Here is a 16,245-nt window from a genome sequence, read left to right as displayed (position 1 = left end):
TAGATCTATGTCTTTTGACTCTTCAATAGAGCACACAACATAGTCAAACTTTGGCGTTAGAGAGCGTAAAATTTTCTCCACAATGGTCACGTCATCCATCTTCTCACCATGGAATCGCATCTTGTTGCATATCTCCATAATTCTAGAGCAATAGCTAGTTACAGATTCAGCATCATTCATCTGCAGAGTTTCAAAGTCTCTTCTCAAAGCTCGAAGCTGGGCACGTTTGACTCTAGCTGTGCCTTGATACTTCTTCTTCATTGAATCTCATATATCCTTGGAAGTTTCTTTACAAAGAATAGTTTCCAATATGGAACGTTCAATAGCTTGAAAGAGATAATTCTTCGCCTTTAAATCTTTCAGCTTTCTTGCTTCAAACTCTGTCTTTTGGGCATCTGTCAAAGTTTCACCTTCTGCTGGTGCACAGATTCCGTTTTCGACGATTGTCCAGTATTCTTTTGAACGCAGGAAGTTTTCCATCAACATGCTCCAATGATCATAGTGGCCATCAAAATGTGGAATTGCTGCCTGCACAAAATTTGTTTCTGTAGCCATGAAACAAATAATAAAGCTGCTGCTCTTTTTCTCTCTAACCTCACGTGTTTCACTCTCTTAGGCTCTCTTTTCTCTCTTTGAATCAGGCTCAAGGCTCTGATACCACTGATAAACTGATAGGAAATAAACAAAAATAAAAGAGAGAAGAGATGCTCAAAGAACTGATATATAATTAAGCAAGATGACAGCCTTTATATAGGCTTACAAAGAGCAAAATAAAATCTTAACTGAAAGAGAAATTTGCTGCAACATGACTATGTTCTGCTGAACATTATTAACAAAATTCCTAGAGAATAGGACAAAGCTTTGACTAAGAAAACAAACATTGAAAACAACTTAATAACAGTAACAATTAAACTAAATTATTCAACAAAAATTACATTATAGGTCCTTAGGTTAATTAAAAATTTTATATTTAAAATTAATTTTCAATGTTACAACCAATCAATAGAAATTTATATGAATTTTTTAAAACTATTTTCCATGGTATGACTCGGTAAGAGATATTTTATTTCTTGAATGTTAGATTAAATTGGTGGATTAAATAGAATATGTGAAAATTCATTTGCACTCCTTATTACAAAATTATATATGCGCACACATTATTATATATTTATTTTATGTTATTTTGGAGAAACCAAATTTGAGTTTCAATATATGGAAAAAAAAATTATTGATTGTTTATTGGGTAAAAAAATTTTTTTTTGAAACAAATCAATAATTTTTGCCTAATAAATATGTTTTCATGTGACCTATTTCCGTTTAATAATCACTTTGAGCAAACAACACCAACAGAAAAAAAAAAAAAAAAGTCAAATGAGAGATTTTTATTTTTTAATAGAAATGAGAGAGAATTCCTTGGAAAGGAAACGCAAAAAAATCTATAACTTAGAACTAGCAGAAAAGCCTTAATTAGTCAAGCAGTTGGGTTTGCGCTTGGGCTTGGGCTGTCCGTTTGCATATTCAGAATTGTACAACCAATTATGGCACAATGTACAAGTAACTATTGCATCCTGAACAACATTATGAACTGACTTAGCAAACAGGGCATGCACCTCTCCCTAGACTGGTGGAAACTTCTTCTAAAATTTCTATAACAGCACCAAATGAAGGCCTTGGATTAGGATCTTTGCTTATGCAATCTTCTATCAGTCTGCAAAAAAAATAATAATAATGCATGTTAATTACATTTCCTACAAAAGGTAAAACTTATTTTAATTGAGTTATGGTGCATTTATTTGGATTAAATTCTGAACCCTAAATCTGAATCAACGACATATTAAGCTGAATGATTAAAAAGTGATATGATAAAATGAATTGCTCAATGACTAAGAAATGAAATGAATTATGATATCATTTTATAATTGTAAGGGCGATGCTAGTTGTTGTTATAATAAGTTATATAACTTATTGAATAACCTGTAAAAAGAAACTTTTTAATGCAAACAAGTAGCTTAGCTTATCATTTCAGTTCAAACAAACAAGTTTATTTTATTATTATCTAATCGAGTAATTCAAGGTCCGATAAAAAAAAAAAAAAAAAAAAAACAGACTACCCCATAGAAGTAAAATTAGTAAAATGAAATTTGAGAATGGCTTACTGTTGAATTCTTTTAGGACAACGGCTTATCTGAAACTTGGGATAAAAATCAACAGATTTAAGATGCATGAAATCAGTCTTCATGTTGGTCATCAGGTGTCTTCCTTCTAGCATCTGTAATATATATATATATATTATGTTTTAGTATAAAGTTTTTCTCTCTAATTAATAATGGTAGAAAGAATTATTGAAATATGTACCTGATAAAATATAAGTCCAAAGCTGCAAAGATCTTTCCTGGTGTCGTTTGATTTGTTGCTGGTGCTGCTGGGATCATCCTTTCTTTGGCCTTCAAGAGTAAAAAGGCTCTTCAGATACAATAGCAATTAGGAAAAGTAAAGTGAAAAGTGGGGCAATAACATAAAATTAGTATTTTGGATTGCTAAATGCAAAGTTAAAAATATAAAAAGGAAAGTACATAAATAGGTTTTCACTGGAATGGTAAATAGGTTAAATGGAATAAAAAGGCGATAACATACGCATGTCTTGGTTTGGATGAATTTGTTTGTACAACATTTGAACCCAATACTCTCCAATCTTCAAGTGGTCAGCTTCATCCTGTAACAAGTTTCTACATCCAAAAAAATAACACTCGCCATCAAATTTTTATTTAATTAATTTCTTATTTGGTATACATGAATCTTTAATGTATAATATTTTATTTATAAATAGTATAATTTTATTTAATTATGTGAAATAAATAAATATAAAATTCGTATATACCACTAAATGCGGAGTTGCAAATGAGACAAACCGCTTATTAGTTGTTCGAGCTCGTTCGATAACTTATCGAGTTGAACTCCAGTTGAGCTATCGAGCTATTTTAATAAACGAGTAGAACTCGAGCTCATTTCATAAGCTTGTCGAGCCAAGCTCATAAGCTAATTTTATTGAGTCGAGCGAATTTATCCCATGAGATAATTCAATAAGTCAAAATTAATTAAAACTATATTGATGTCCTTTTGATACGATAGATTTCGAGCTTAAATTTGATTTATTTATGGTAATCAAATTTGACTCGACTCATTTACGACTGTCAAAATATAATGTTTAAGGAAAAAAAAGTTGACCTGGGATCCAAATGATTATGAACTATAGGCAAGGGCTTGTGCTCGTGAAGATAATTCATTCCCCTACAAAAATTTTTTAAGTCATTAAACAAATTTTTAGTTTTTAATCAAAAATTGGTAAAGAAAATTGCTATAATATGAAAGTAGAGCCGGAGAGCAACAAAAGTAAAATCACCTAGCAATGTCAAGCGCATAACGTAGAGCAATAGGCAGGTCAAGTCGTCCTTTTTTGGACAAAAGATCATCTAAATTCCCCTGCATTCGTTGATACTTGATAATTAAGCTTAAGCACATTTTAGTTAATACTAAATTTTAAAATTAGGGTATAAATGAAAAACCACAATAAAGTACAATTGAAAAATATAAAAAGATTCTTGAGTAGAAAATACTTTTGGAAGATACTCAGTAATCAGAATCATCTCGTCCCCATGAACAATCGAACCAAGAAACTGCAAAATGTTAGGATGCCGAAGTTCTCGCAAGAGAGTGTTATCCTTGGCGGACAAAATCCTGCATGTAATTTCTCAAAAAAAAAAAAAAAAAACCTGGAATTATACGAATTAAATCTCCTTAATTATAATATTAAAGGAAAGGTATAGTTAAGCATACATTTTTTCAGGAAGGTAAATCTGACTCTTAATCACAGTTTTAACAACCCACGTTCCACGCCATTTGACCTTGACGGATTCACCATACACCCCCTTGTAATTATCAGAGAGAATTTCCACGACCAATTAATTAATTTCTTAAGGAAGTATATACAAAATTTTATGAATTTAATAACTGAACAATCTTTTATAGTATATATGTACCTGTTCAACTGTTGATGATTGAATTGTGTTCAGTTCTGAAATGTCGAAATTCAATTCGTTGCAGTCTTGTTCATGTCTAACTGTCTGCAGAAGTGAAGAACAAGTTAAAAAATCAGAAGAAGTAGTGTCACGAACCCTCTCTGAAGAAGATGAAGATGTTACCATTGGTTGATCATTGATAAAATCCTTGCCTCCATGTACTTCCAGAATTCTACATATATCCCTATGTCCATACAGTCTTGCGTCTGTCAAGGGCTTAATAATAACAATATTACCAAACAAAAGAGACTGAATCAATTACTGCTTTTCAAATTTTAAAATCTTGAAGAGTAAATAGATTGAGAGTAAATAAGGTTGTACAGTGCGTTGCCAGCGATCCTTGAGATTGACATTAGCATTGTAATGAAGAAGAAGCTCAACAATAGGAGCATGGCCTTCACTAGCAGCAAGATGCAAAGCAGTTCTCTTATCATAATCTTGAACATTAGGAGAAGTACCAGCTCTCAACATCTGATTCAGTCCAATCCTATCTCCTCTTGATGCGAAACTCAAGAAATTCCCTATCAATTGCATGTCAAAGTCCACGGAACTGTTCTCATCTTCCATTTCATTCATCATTTTAACTATTTATCATCAATAAAGCAAAAGCTAATATTGCAGGAGAAAACAGGTTAATGTAGCTATTAGAGAGACGTTTTTTTCGTTGGGGAAAAATGGGCGGCTTCTCCTATGGGAAGAGTGTTGGGCTCAACGACCACACTTGTTTTTAATTAATAACAAATTTCTTTTAACAAGGAATTGAATCTTGCCATTTAGCAAACCCAGGATTTTGATATGATTTAAGAAAATTATGATTATGAATTTTTATTTTTTTTAAAAGTCAAGAACATAAGATATTTTTAAAAAGAATTCCAAGTCTATGAACTTCTTATATGAGGCAGGCATTCAAGAATTGACAACTAGCTGCTCCACCCTCATTTGGTCTCAATTTCAGCACCTACCTAATTTGCAAGTTGAGATCAGAAATGGTGGGGCAGTTACTGTGCATCAACACATGAGAGATCAGATTATTCTTTTAAATGGAAAGAAGAAAGACTGACAATGTCATCATTTGCTACTTGCATATTATTTGTTTGATGACTCAAAACAAAGTTATATATATATATATATATATATATATCAGATTACGATTATATTTTCCTATGCGGATAGCAACACATCATTTAAAAATTTCAACTAATCTTGACAGAGCATTAATATCATAGGCATTATTGGTTAAGATTGTTTAAACTGTGAATATGTCTTGGAAATTTGTTGCCTATAACTACACCGATGGTAAATACATGTCCCATACGCAAAAGTCCAAACCAAAATATTTGCCTAACTTAACCAACAGTGGAGTACGAAAGCCATACAGCAGTTACTAGAAGTCTATACATTGAAACTTTCAGAGCACTAAAAGCTGTAAAAGAACAAAGAAAATGGGTTCCAGAAAAGTACTCTGTTTCTCTATCTACAGTTCTCTCTTGTTCTTGTTTGTCTCTTGTTCAAGAAACAAAATTGCCGTAGAACCAGCTCCTCAAGTTCTTAATTCCAAGAAAGTTGCTCTTTCTTTGTATTATGAAACTCTTTGTCCATATTGCAGGAATTTTATTGTGGTTGACTTGGCAAAGGTTGTCAAGACTGATCTAATGAGCATTCTTGATCTTAAGCTGATTCCTTGGGGCAATGCTATACGACAATCCAACAACACCATCATTTGCCAGGTGAAATCTCCATCTTCAAGATTCCAATTCGCAATCTTGCTTGTATTTTTTTGATTAATTTTTGAATACAGTCGTTATCTCCTTTGGTATTTTTACAGCATGGAGAAGATGAATGTTACCTTAATACCATTCACGCTTGCATAATTAACATTTTGCCAGATGTGGTAAGCCAGCTTTTCTTCTCTCTCTTCTTCTTCTTCTTCTTCTTCCGTTTTTTTTTTTTTTTTTTTTTTAATAAATTTGCACACAATTTGATCCTGAGACCTAAAAATTGGGGGTTAAAAAATCCTTTTGTAATTCTAATTTCTTGTTTAATCCACTAACAGATGAAGCACTTCAAGTTCATTAAGTGCATAGAAGAGCAATCTTCTCCTCCAATTATTGCTCAAAATGGAGCAGAGGCATCTTGGAAATTGTGTGCTCAACAGTTAAAGTTTTCTAGTGAAGCCATTAAGGATTGCTACGACAGCGGAAGAGGAAAACAGGTTCGGTAATGATTAATCTATTTATTCTTTCACTGATATAAATAGGATTAATACATAAATAAATTAAGTTGTCTTTTGAAATTTAGACGAGAGATTTATTATGTCCTTAAGTTGGAATATTTTTATAAATAAGCACTTTCAGGGCTCGATGGATCTCTAAAAGTTATTAGTAAAAATTACAACAATCATCCAAAGTGCAAGATTGTTACTAAAAATTACAACTTCAATGTATATGAAACGTCTCGAAAATTTTGAAATACATAGGAATAAAACTCTGAAGTTGAAGGGTAATTTTATGGATTAGGACAATATCAATACTTCCACTTGCCTTTTTCTTTTTGGTCATGTCTTGTTCGGTTCACTCTTAAATTTAGTGATTCAGTTTCATTCCCATTTTATTTTTTAAGGTCAAAATTGTACAGAGCAGTCACAGTTTAAATTCTTGACCTTCTGTACTCAGTGGTCCACGATCTGACTTGATTTGAGCCAAAATGCAGCTTTTACTGCAATATGGAAGCAAAACAGATAATCTTAATCCTCCTCACAAATACGTTCCATGGGTAGTTGTGAATGAAACACCTCTGCTTGAGGTAATAGTAGCTTTTATTTATTTCTCCTTCTGTTTATTCCCTTCCTCACGGCAGTAATTTTTCTTTACCCTTTTTTATGAACATGATACGTGTTATGCCTGCAGGACTATGGAAATTTCGTAGCTTATGTCTGCAAATCGTACAAAGGCAAACCTACACCTAAAGCGTGTGGTTCACATCCCAGCAACTCAATTTACGAGAAAATGTCAAATCAATCTTTCTGCTCTGAGAGTCCAGCCATGGTGCAGATGAAGAAGGAGCCTCAAGCTTAATTTTTATCGGTTCTTTTATTACCTTTGTATACGATAATTTAACTGGCTATGTGCTTGTTACTGGTACTAGTTAATAGAGCCAGATGATGAAATTTAAGGCTTTGGACCTAAAATTTTTATATATGTATATATATTGACAGTCGTTTATCATCTGCATATATAAGAAGACTTGAAATATACATCCTTTGTCGTTTTTATTCTAACATTCCAATTTTTCCCTTTCTGTTTTGTGGACAACCGATCGACAGTTCGATTCACTTAGCCGATTATCTCAATGGTTGAAGTTCTACAAAGTTCGTTTATCGAAGCATTTCCTTACCGTGGATCAAAACGGTGTGTATTCATTGCTTGGTAGTTGGGTTTTTAACAGAAACCTTATTGTCTTGCAATTGAAAATTGGAAAAAATTTACCTACACCTTTATATGGAGGGCTCATATATCAAGCCATACTGAATAATTATTTATAAAGTTCATGGCTCTTCTTATAAATCAAAATAATGAAAGTAAAAATTTTTAAAAATTATTCTTACTTTATTCTTTTTTCCTCTCGGTATATGGTATATGTTAAAAAATATCTTGTTTTAACAAAATTATTATTAGTTTAGTACATATATAGGTGAGGCTCATCTAAGCAAGTCTATCCCTTCAAAAACTACTATAATTTTTTAGATAATACTTGTCTACCATTAATGTACGAATCCACCCACACACCAATACGAGATATATGAGGAAATTACTTATCATTTTACCAAGAGCAAAAAAGATTAAAAAAAAAAACAATAAAAAATTTTTGAAATAAAAGTTAGGAAATTAAACTGGATCCATAACCCTATTTATAAACCAAATAAATGAAACAAATGATTTTTTAAAAAGTGTTCCGATTTTATCACTTTTTTCAAATATATAGTTAGAAATATCATTATTTCAATAAGAATCCTTAATTTCATTGGTTTGGTCCATAAATGACCATAAACCTGATCTAGTTAATTGTTTCCCTAAAAATTATTGATTGATTTATGCATAAGTGAAGTAATTAAGTAATTTTCTAATTTTTTACTAGTTTATCATTTTTCCCCGATGGAAAGACAATGATACACTCATTTGACATCTAAGGAAAACTATTAAAATTTCATGTTATTTTGTCATTTTGTCTTATTGAAAAGCCGGAAACCCTTATTAGTTTTATAAGTTAGTTCATACACTAGGTATAGGTAAAAGTTTCTTTGTATAAATATTTAAAATTTAAATATTTTATTATACTATTAATATATTGAATATTATTATTCTTCCTTCCTCCTGAGAAACAAAACAACAAGATCGGATCACCACTTAGTACAAAAGGAGGTTATATATAATAAATTATTTATCGAATATCTATGACAATTTATTAAGAGGAGGTATGCTTTGTTCATGCCTAAAGAAATTATCTGGATCAACTCTAGTCTTCACTTGTACTAACCTCCAAAAGTTGTTCTTAAAATACTTGTGTCCATAAATTTCAGCTGTCTGAAATTTTGTGAAATTGCTTGGATTGCTTCCAATGTCGAGATCTCTATAATTAAGAAATGCTTCTCTAGGGTTCTTGCTAACATATGGAGCCCTTGAATCGTACAATTTTCTTAACAAATTCACTTGATTCTCTATATCAACCCCATCTTCTTCTTTCCAATTCGACGAATATTGAATCAGAAAACGATATCCAGCTCTATGCGGAAATGGTGTATCGTTGTCTGAAATCTCATCCATTCTTCCTCCATAAGGATTAAATTGCAGCCATATTCGCTTTACTTCAAGCATCATTTCCCATAATTTTTCAAAACCCAACTTTGGAATCATGTCTTTTACATAATCAGACTTACTTTTAGTATAATAGACCACAGATGTCGGCCTTTGTAGTAAAACTTCAATGGAGGTTCCATTAGGAAATCCTGCCCAGAAAAGGGTTGATTCAATCCAACTCATTTCTTTGCAATCCTTTCTTTCTAACCCTAACTCGGGAAAACTTTTTTTCATCAATGGAAGAAGCGTATCAGTTTGACCTAGATACATTCCTATAAAAGCCAATATAACAGTGTTGCTACCTTGAGTACTACTATTAACAACTTGTGGCATTACTCTTATGAAAAGATTATTATCTAATTTATGAGCAATCTGTTGCCATTTATAAACAATATCCGTAGCATTTTCCTCTAAGCTCTTAGCTATATTGAAAACAGTGACCAGTTCCGGAACTCGAACTAGTTGAATCACCCATGAAATAACAACACCAAAACTTGCTCCACCACCACCTCTAATTGCCCAAAATAAATCTTCTCCCATAGATTTTCTATCGAGGATCTTACCGTTTACATCAACTATTTTGGCATCGATAATATTATCGATAGAGAGGCCAAATTTTCTCATCAAGTTTCCATATCCTCCCCCACTAAAATGACCTCCAATACCCAAAGTAGGGCAAACTCCGGCTGCAAAAGCATGAATTTTGCTCAAATTTGCAATTTTATAATAAAGTTCACCTAAAGTCACTCCTGATTCAACCCATGCAATATCATTTTTAATATCAATTTTAATATCTCTAAAATTGAACATGTCAAGAATTACAAATGGGACTTCAGATCTGTAAGAAAGACCCTCAAAATCATGGCCGCCGCTACGAATCCTGATTTGCAAGCCATGAGATTTTGCACAAAAAATAGTTGCTTGGACATGAGATTCATGTGTGGGGGCTATTATTGCAAGGGGTTTTGGGGTTTTGGGTGTGAGAAATCTAAGATTTTTGGCATAGGCTTGCAGGATAGATTTAAAAGATGAGTTATTCGGTGTATAGATTGTTTCAGATATTGGGTACGAAGAGTTAAAATGATAAGGAAGACATTGAAAAAAGTTTTGGGGAGCTGAATCATTTGCTACAACCAAAGAAACTGATAAAAAGAAAGCGGAAAATATAAATATTGAAGATTTCATTTTATTTTTCGGATGGTATTGCTTAGTTGATTTGCTATTGTATTTAAATATTTCATTGTTTAAGGTGCGTTTGAGAAAAGTTAGCAATTCGTATCTGTAATTTAGGTATTACAATTAAATAAAATCTATTTTAGGTATTCAATTCAATAACTTACCATTAGAATTAATACAACAAGTTTCCAAAATATCTGTTACTAATTATGGATTATGGTGGGGAGGACTTAAACGTAATGTGAGAAGACTAACACGACCTTGTTAGATTAAAAATAAATTACCTTTGTTTTCTTTATTTGAAAAAAAAATTTGTTTTTAAATTTTATGGTAATGATAACAGTTTACGACGTTGGATTTATATTTTATTTATTAAATTATGTTTGAAATAAATTTTAAATGGCCAAATAAGTAAATATATCTTGAAATAGGGTGCAATTTAAGCAATATGCAAAGTTCAAAGCTACTTTATAGCTTAAAATGATTAATCAATTTATAATTGTTTTTCCGATCCTCTCTTCCTTGGAATAGAATAAAAATTAGAAAAAGAAAATTAATATTACTCTTTTTAAATATCACTTATTACTAAATATTCAATGGTATTATATTTTTTAGAATAGAATTTTTTTTGTATTAAAAATTGAATTTATTAAATTATTTCTTTGCATAGTTTTTTCCTTGCTTGGTTGAAAGAACTAAATTATTATTATTTTTTTTAAAAAATAGTTAACATAAATATTTTTTTTTACAAAAAAGTTTGTAGACGAATCTCTAACATCACATTGAAGTAAAAATTGAAATATTTAAACGAGCAAATATTTTGGATGTCATTAAAAATAAAGATGATTATTGGTTGATTTACTTATTATTTGTTTCGAACTTGAGAAATAATCAAATATAATTGAACCATAATTTACATGTGGAAATTATATTCTTGTTGTTCAAGACATTGATATTTTTAATGTAGTTGATTTGTTGTAAAATTAAGAAAATAATTAAATACAATTCAAATTTAGTTTGTAAACATAAACTAAATCCTTATTAAGCAGAATATCGGTATTTTAGAAATAATTAATTTATTGCATCTAGCAACAATAAAATATAATTGAATGTTATTCCCTTCCTCGTGGCACGAATTTTTATTTACTTTTTTTATATGTACATAGATATTTATTATGCATGCAGGACTATAGATATTTTGTAGCTTATGTCTGCAAATTGTACAAAGGCAAACCTACACCTAATTAAAGCGTGTGGTTCACATCCCAGCAACTCAATTTACAAGGAAATGTCAATTCAATCTTTCTGCTTTACAAGTCTAGCCATGGCCCATGGTGCATATGAAGATGGAGCCTCAAGCTTAATTCTTATTGTTTCTTCTATTACCTTTATATACAGTAATTAACTGGCTATATGTACTTGTTACTGATACTACTTAATAGAGCTAGATTACAAAATTTAAGGCTTTGGACCCAAAATTTTATACATGTATATACAAGGAAAATTTACCTACACAGGATTAAAAAAAAAAGGCCAAAAAATAACTTTTGAAAAAATCTTTTGTTTCATCGGTTTGGTGCATGCGATCGTCATCCATACACTGAGTATAAGTAAGAAAATTTTCTTGACAGATATGTCTTTTGTCATTTTTATTCCCTAACATTACAATTTTTTTTCTTTTTATTTTGTGAACAATTGAAAGACGGTCTGATTTATTTAGCCGAATCTCAATGGTTGAAGTTCTGCAAAGTCGTTTATCAAAGCATTTCCTTCACTAAGGATCTAAACAGTGCGTAGTCATTGCTTGGTAGTTGGGTTTATAATAGAAAAACCTTATTGTCTTGCAATTGAAAATTGGAAAATATTTACCCACACCTGTGCATGAATCACCTGTACACCAAGCCAATATTGAATTGCTATCTGTAAAAACTACACAGTTTTTTGAATAACTTATCTACATTAGTGTATGAGCCCACCCACACACCAAATTTATCTAATTAAAACAGGTGAAATAAATGAGAGAACTTTACTTGAAAAAGGACAAAAGTACGGTAAATAATTTTTGAAATAAAGATTATTAATTGATTTGGTGCATATGTGGTCATACACTAGGAGTAGATAAGTAATTTTCTTTTTTTTTTTTTACTAGTTTATTATTTTTTTTCCAGTGAAAAAAATAATGATAAACTCATTTACACCAAATAAATTTGTTGTTTTAAGGATGTATGCATACAAAAGGTGTAAATAAGTAATTTTCAAGGAAAATAGGTGCTTATTCCTTGTGTATGAGTTAATTATACATCAACGTAATCTCTACATGCCACCCAAGGAAATCTATTACAATTTTGTATTATTTCACCATTTTTTCTTATTGAGAAGATGAAAACCTTTATTAGTTTTATACGCAAGCTTATACACCGAGTGTAGGCAAATGTTTCTCACTGTGTAAACATGTAAAATTTGAATATTTTATACTACTAGTATATTGAATATTATCATTCTTCCTTTCTCCAGAGAAACCAAACAACAATATCAGATTACAACTTAAACTAACAAAAAGAGGTGGTTATAAATTATTCATCTAGTATTTAAGACAATTTATTCAGAGGTGGTATGCTCTGTTCATGTCTAAAGAAATTATTTGGATCAACTCTAGTCTTCACTTGTAACTACCTCCAAACGTTATTCTTAAAATACTTGTATCCATAAATTTCAGCTGTCTGAAATTTTGTAAAATTGCTTGGATTGCTTCCGATATCAAGATCTCTATAATTAAGAAATGCCTCTCTAGGGTTCTTGCTAGCGTATGGAACCCTTGAATCGTACAATTTTCTTACCAAATTCAATTAAAGATGATTATTGGTTAATTTACTAATTATTTGTTTCAAACTTGGGAAATAATCAAATATAATCAAAACATAATTTACATATGGAAATTGTATTATTGTTCTGCAAGACATTGATACTTTTAATGTAGTTAATTTTGTTGCAAGTTTAAGAAAATAATTAAATACAATTGAAATTTAGTTTGTAAACATAAATTAAATCCTTATTAAGGTACTCTAGAAATAATTAATTTGTTGCGACATCGAGCAATGATAAATATAATTGAAATTTAGTTCACATATGAAAATTAAATTCTTGTTGTGCAAAGCATAGATACTTTTGATGCAATTAATTTGTTGCAAAATTAAGAAAATGACTGAATATATCAAAATTTTAACTTTTAGATTAAAATTAAATCTTATTAAACAAAATATTGACATTTTAGATATGATTGTAATTTATTACAAAATCAAAGAATAATAAAATATAATTAAAATTAGTTAACATATATGTAAATTAAATCTTTGTCAAACAAATATAATTGAAACAAATATTGGTACTATTACAAATAAAATAAAAAAATTTTAATGGTCTACAAAATAAACTCATGGAAAATTTAATAAAGTGGAAAATTTAATACAATCTCTAATTTATAAATTCCTATACTAATTAAAATATTTAATTTAAAAAACAAATATAACTATTATTTAAAAGTTTTAATTTAATTGGTTATGTGATATCACGAACTAGCAAAGTGGTTCAAAGAGAGTGGGTAGAATAAAGCTAGCAGGCTTCTAAAATGGTGATGCTAGCTAGGTTAGTTGAATGCGAAGTTCAGTAATGAATCGAATCATATATTGAGAAGTTTATGGAAATATAAGTATAATTACCAAAAATAAATTAGGTATAATATGGAAATATATAAATATAGCAAATTTGCGACTATATAGTATACATGTAGTTTATAGCTAGCATATATAGTAGATTTAAAATATTAGAACAAAATAATAAATGTTTAATGGTGTATAAAATAATCTTATTAAATTTAATAAAATGGAAAATTTAATAGAATTCTCATTGGGAAGTTCTATATTAATTAAAATATAAATATAACTAAAACTATTATTTAAATTTTTTAATTTGATTTTTTTTATAAAAAAACCTTTATTTGGTTAACTTACTTTTCTACTATATAAGGTTTTTTATCTGAATTAATTAATGTTATGCACGTAAAACATAACATTTTTAAATTACAAATTATAATTAAAAATATTTGTTTATAAGGAAAATTGAAAAATATGAAAAAAATATTTTGTGTAATATGGAAGTATTATGTTACCAAAAACAATTCAAGTACGTCACATGGAAGTACGCAAATATAGAAATATATAAATATAGCAAATTTGTGACATATATAGTATATAAGTACAACCAATTTGTGACATATATAGTACGTAAGTATGTAGTTTATAGCAGACATAGGATTAGTAGGTTTAAATTATCTATAATATATAGTCTCGATAGATAAATTCACTCTTATACTTTTCACGAAAAATTTTAAAAATTATTATTTTTAGTGTAAGTAGATGTAGGATTGTTATTTTTATGACGTCACATAATTTTTTGTCAAATTATATATATTGTTGGAATTGAGAGGGGATATTAGGATTGCCAAAAATAAGTCCAAACTTTAAATATTTTAATTTTATAGTTATAAAAGATAATTTAATTTGTTTGGTTATATTAAAGTCATATTTATTTTAAATATTTAAATTCGAAAATAAAATATTGTAGAAGACTTAGAGAGAAATTGTAAAGGAAAATATTCTCATCTCATCCTTTCATGCGTACAGGTACGGAGGTATTTATTAACTTTCTAACTCTTTAACCTTATCTCTAACTCTAACAAAGTGATAAAGATAAATCTGTTACAATGATAATTATTATCTAAAACAAACTAATTCTAATATTATAACATGGTAAAATTGTTCTAGCTAACACTCCCCCTCAATTTTAGTATGGATATCGAACATGCACAACCTTCTACATGCAGAATGATGACTTCTTCCATTAATTGCTTTGGTTAACACGTCTGCAAGTTGATCTTCTGACTTAACGAATACCAATTGGACCAATCTTTGATCAATCTTCTCTCTAATAAATTGTCTATCAATTTCTATATGCTTTGTCCTATCGTGCTGAACTGGATTTTTTGCAATTTGGATTGTAGCTCGATTATCACACATTAAGTCCATCGGTTTGGTTAAATCGAACCCCAAATCTTTCATGATTTCTTTTGTCCAAATCAGTTCACACAGTCCTTGGGCTAGTGACCTAAATTCTGCTTCTGCACTTGATCTTGCAACAACTTTTTGTTTCTTACTTTTCCAAGAGACTAAGTTTCCACCAACCATAATAAGATACCCTGAGGTAGAACGCCTAGTATCTCTGTCTCCTGCCCAATCTGCATCAGTAAAACATGTAATATCCAAGTTTCCATTGTCTTTAAATAAAATCCCCTTTGCTGGAGATCCTTTCAAATACCTTAAAATTCGAAACACAGCCTCCATATGCTTTTCAAGTGGTTCATGCATATATTGACTGACCTTACTAACGGCAAAAGTAATGTCAGGCCTAGTATGTGTTAAGTAAATCAATCTCCCTACTAGCCTTTGATATCGCCCCACATCACCATATCTCTCATTCGATCCACTTTCAAAATGGCTACTTACTTCCATTGGTGTTTCGGCTGGCTTACAGTCTAGCATACCTGTTTCAGCTAATATATCTAACACATGTTTCCGTTGACATAAGAAAATTCCCTTTTTCGATCTAGCCACTTCAATTCCTAGAAAATATTTCAAATTTCCCAAGTCTTTCATATCAAAAGTTTTCCCTAGTAATTTTTGTAGCTTTTCAATTTCTTCAACATCATCTCCTGTTACTATCATGTCATCAACATAAACAATTAATATAGTAATTTTTCCATCTCTCCATTTTAAAAACATAGTGTGATCATGATTACTTTGTTTAAATCCAACAGACTTCATTTCGTCACTAAATTTTCCAAACCATGCCCTAGGAGATTGTTTCAAGCCATAAAGAGATTTCTTAAGCCTACAAACTTTGCCTTCTTGTTTAAGTTTTTCATTTACACCAGGTGGATAAGCCATAAAAACTTCCTCCTCTAATTCTCCATTTAGGAAAGCATTCTTAACATCAAACTGTTTCAAAATCCAATCCTTACGAACAGCAACAGAGATTAGAATTCTTACAGTGTTGAGTTTTGCTACAGGAGCAAAGGTTTCTTGATA

General features: G+C 30.2%; 3 protein-coding genes across 3 annotated transcripts; 1 reads left to right on the top strand and 2 right to left on the bottom strand.

The window, feature by feature from the left end:
* Positions 1–1,358: 1,358 nt before the first annotated feature.
* Positions 1,359–4,855, bottom strand: LOC105650432 (serine/threonine-protein kinase 12). Its single transcript, XM_037641039.2, has 11 exons — positions 4,398–4,855; positions 4,200–4,292; positions 4,038–4,121; positions 3,835–3,926; positions 3,615–3,735; positions 3,401–3,480; positions 3,226–3,288; positions 2,635–2,726; positions 2,356–2,444; positions 2,157–2,269; positions 1,359–1,708 (listed from the first exon to the last, which is right to left on the bottom strand). Exons 1-11 carry the CDS (start codon positions 4,653–4,655, stop codon positions 1,591–1,593), a joined length of 1,203 nt encoding a protein of 400 aa, XP_037496967.1. The 5' UTR covers positions 4,656–4,855; the 3' UTR covers positions 1,359–1,590.
* A 539-nt stretch (positions 4,856–5,394) lies between these two features.
* On the top strand, positions 5,395–7,329 carry LOC105650431 (gamma-interferon-responsive lysosomal thiol protein). Its single transcript, XM_012237330.4, has 5 exons — positions 5,395–5,803; positions 5,902–5,967; positions 6,130–6,288; positions 6,786–6,878; positions 6,983–7,329. The coding sequence occupies exons 1-5, from the start codon at positions 5,519–5,521 to the stop codon at positions 7,148–7,150; spliced, it is 771 nt and encodes a 256-aa protein (XP_012092720.1). The 5' UTR covers positions 5,395–5,518; the 3' UTR covers positions 7,151–7,329.
* Positions 7,330–8,412: 1,083 nt separating this feature from the next.
* LOC149497051 (berberine bridge enzyme-like 7) lies at positions 8,413–10,119 on the bottom strand. The gene has a single exon (XM_089720510.1). It carries the CDS (start codon positions 10,112–10,114, stop codon positions 8,525–8,527), a length of 1,590 nt encoding a protein of 529 aa, XP_089576636.1. The 5' UTR covers positions 10,115–10,119; the 3' UTR covers positions 8,413–8,524.
* Between the last annotated feature and the right edge of the window lie 6,126 nt (positions 10,120–16,245).

Source organism: Jatropha curcas, chromosome 4, assembly GCF_041381405.1.
Source record: "Jatropha curcas cultivar XTBG-Jc1 chromosome 4, XTBG_Jcur_1.0, whole genome shotgun sequence".
In the NCBI taxonomy this organism is placed as follows: Eukaryota; Viridiplantae; Streptophyta; class Magnoliopsida; order Malpighiales; family Euphorbiaceae; genus Jatropha; species Jatropha curcas.
The sequence above is the reverse complement of the archived record's forward strand: the minus strand, read 5'-3'. Positions and strand labels throughout refer to the sequence as shown.

What these genes read in the sequence shown, in the direction of transcription:
- LOC105650431 (XM_012237330.4), top strand. Translation starts at nt 5,519, where the DNA reads ATGGGTTCCAGAAAAGTACTCTGTTTCTCTATCTACAGTTCTCTCTTG. An exon ending in TTAACATTTTGCCAGATGTG is followed by an intron (nt 5,968 to 6,129) that starts GTAAGCCAGCTT and finishes ATCCACTAACAG; the next exon opens with ATGAAGCACTTCAAGTTCAT. An exon ending in ATGAAACACCTCTGCTTGAG is followed by an intron (nt 6,879 to 6,982) that starts GTAATAGTAGCT and finishes TTATGCCTGCAG; the next exon opens with GACTATGGAAATTTCGTAGC.
- LOC105650432 (XM_037641039.2), bottom strand. Translation starts at nt 4,655, where the DNA reads ATGATGAATGAAATGGAAGATGAGAACAGTTCCGTGGACTTTGACATG. An exon ending in TTATCAATGATCAACCAATG is followed by an intron (nt 4,122 to 4,199) that starts GTAACATCTTCA and finishes TCACTTCTGCAG; the next exon opens with ACAGTTAGACATGAACAAGA. An exon ending in TTGGACTTATATTTTATCAG is followed by an intron (nt 2,270 to 2,355) that starts GTACATATTTCA and finishes TATATATTACAG; the next exon opens with ATGCTAGAAGGAAGACACCT.
- LOC149497051 (XM_089720510.1), bottom strand. Translation starts at nt 10,114, where the DNA reads ATGAAATCTTCAATATTTATATTTTCCGCTTTCTTTTTATCAGTTTCT.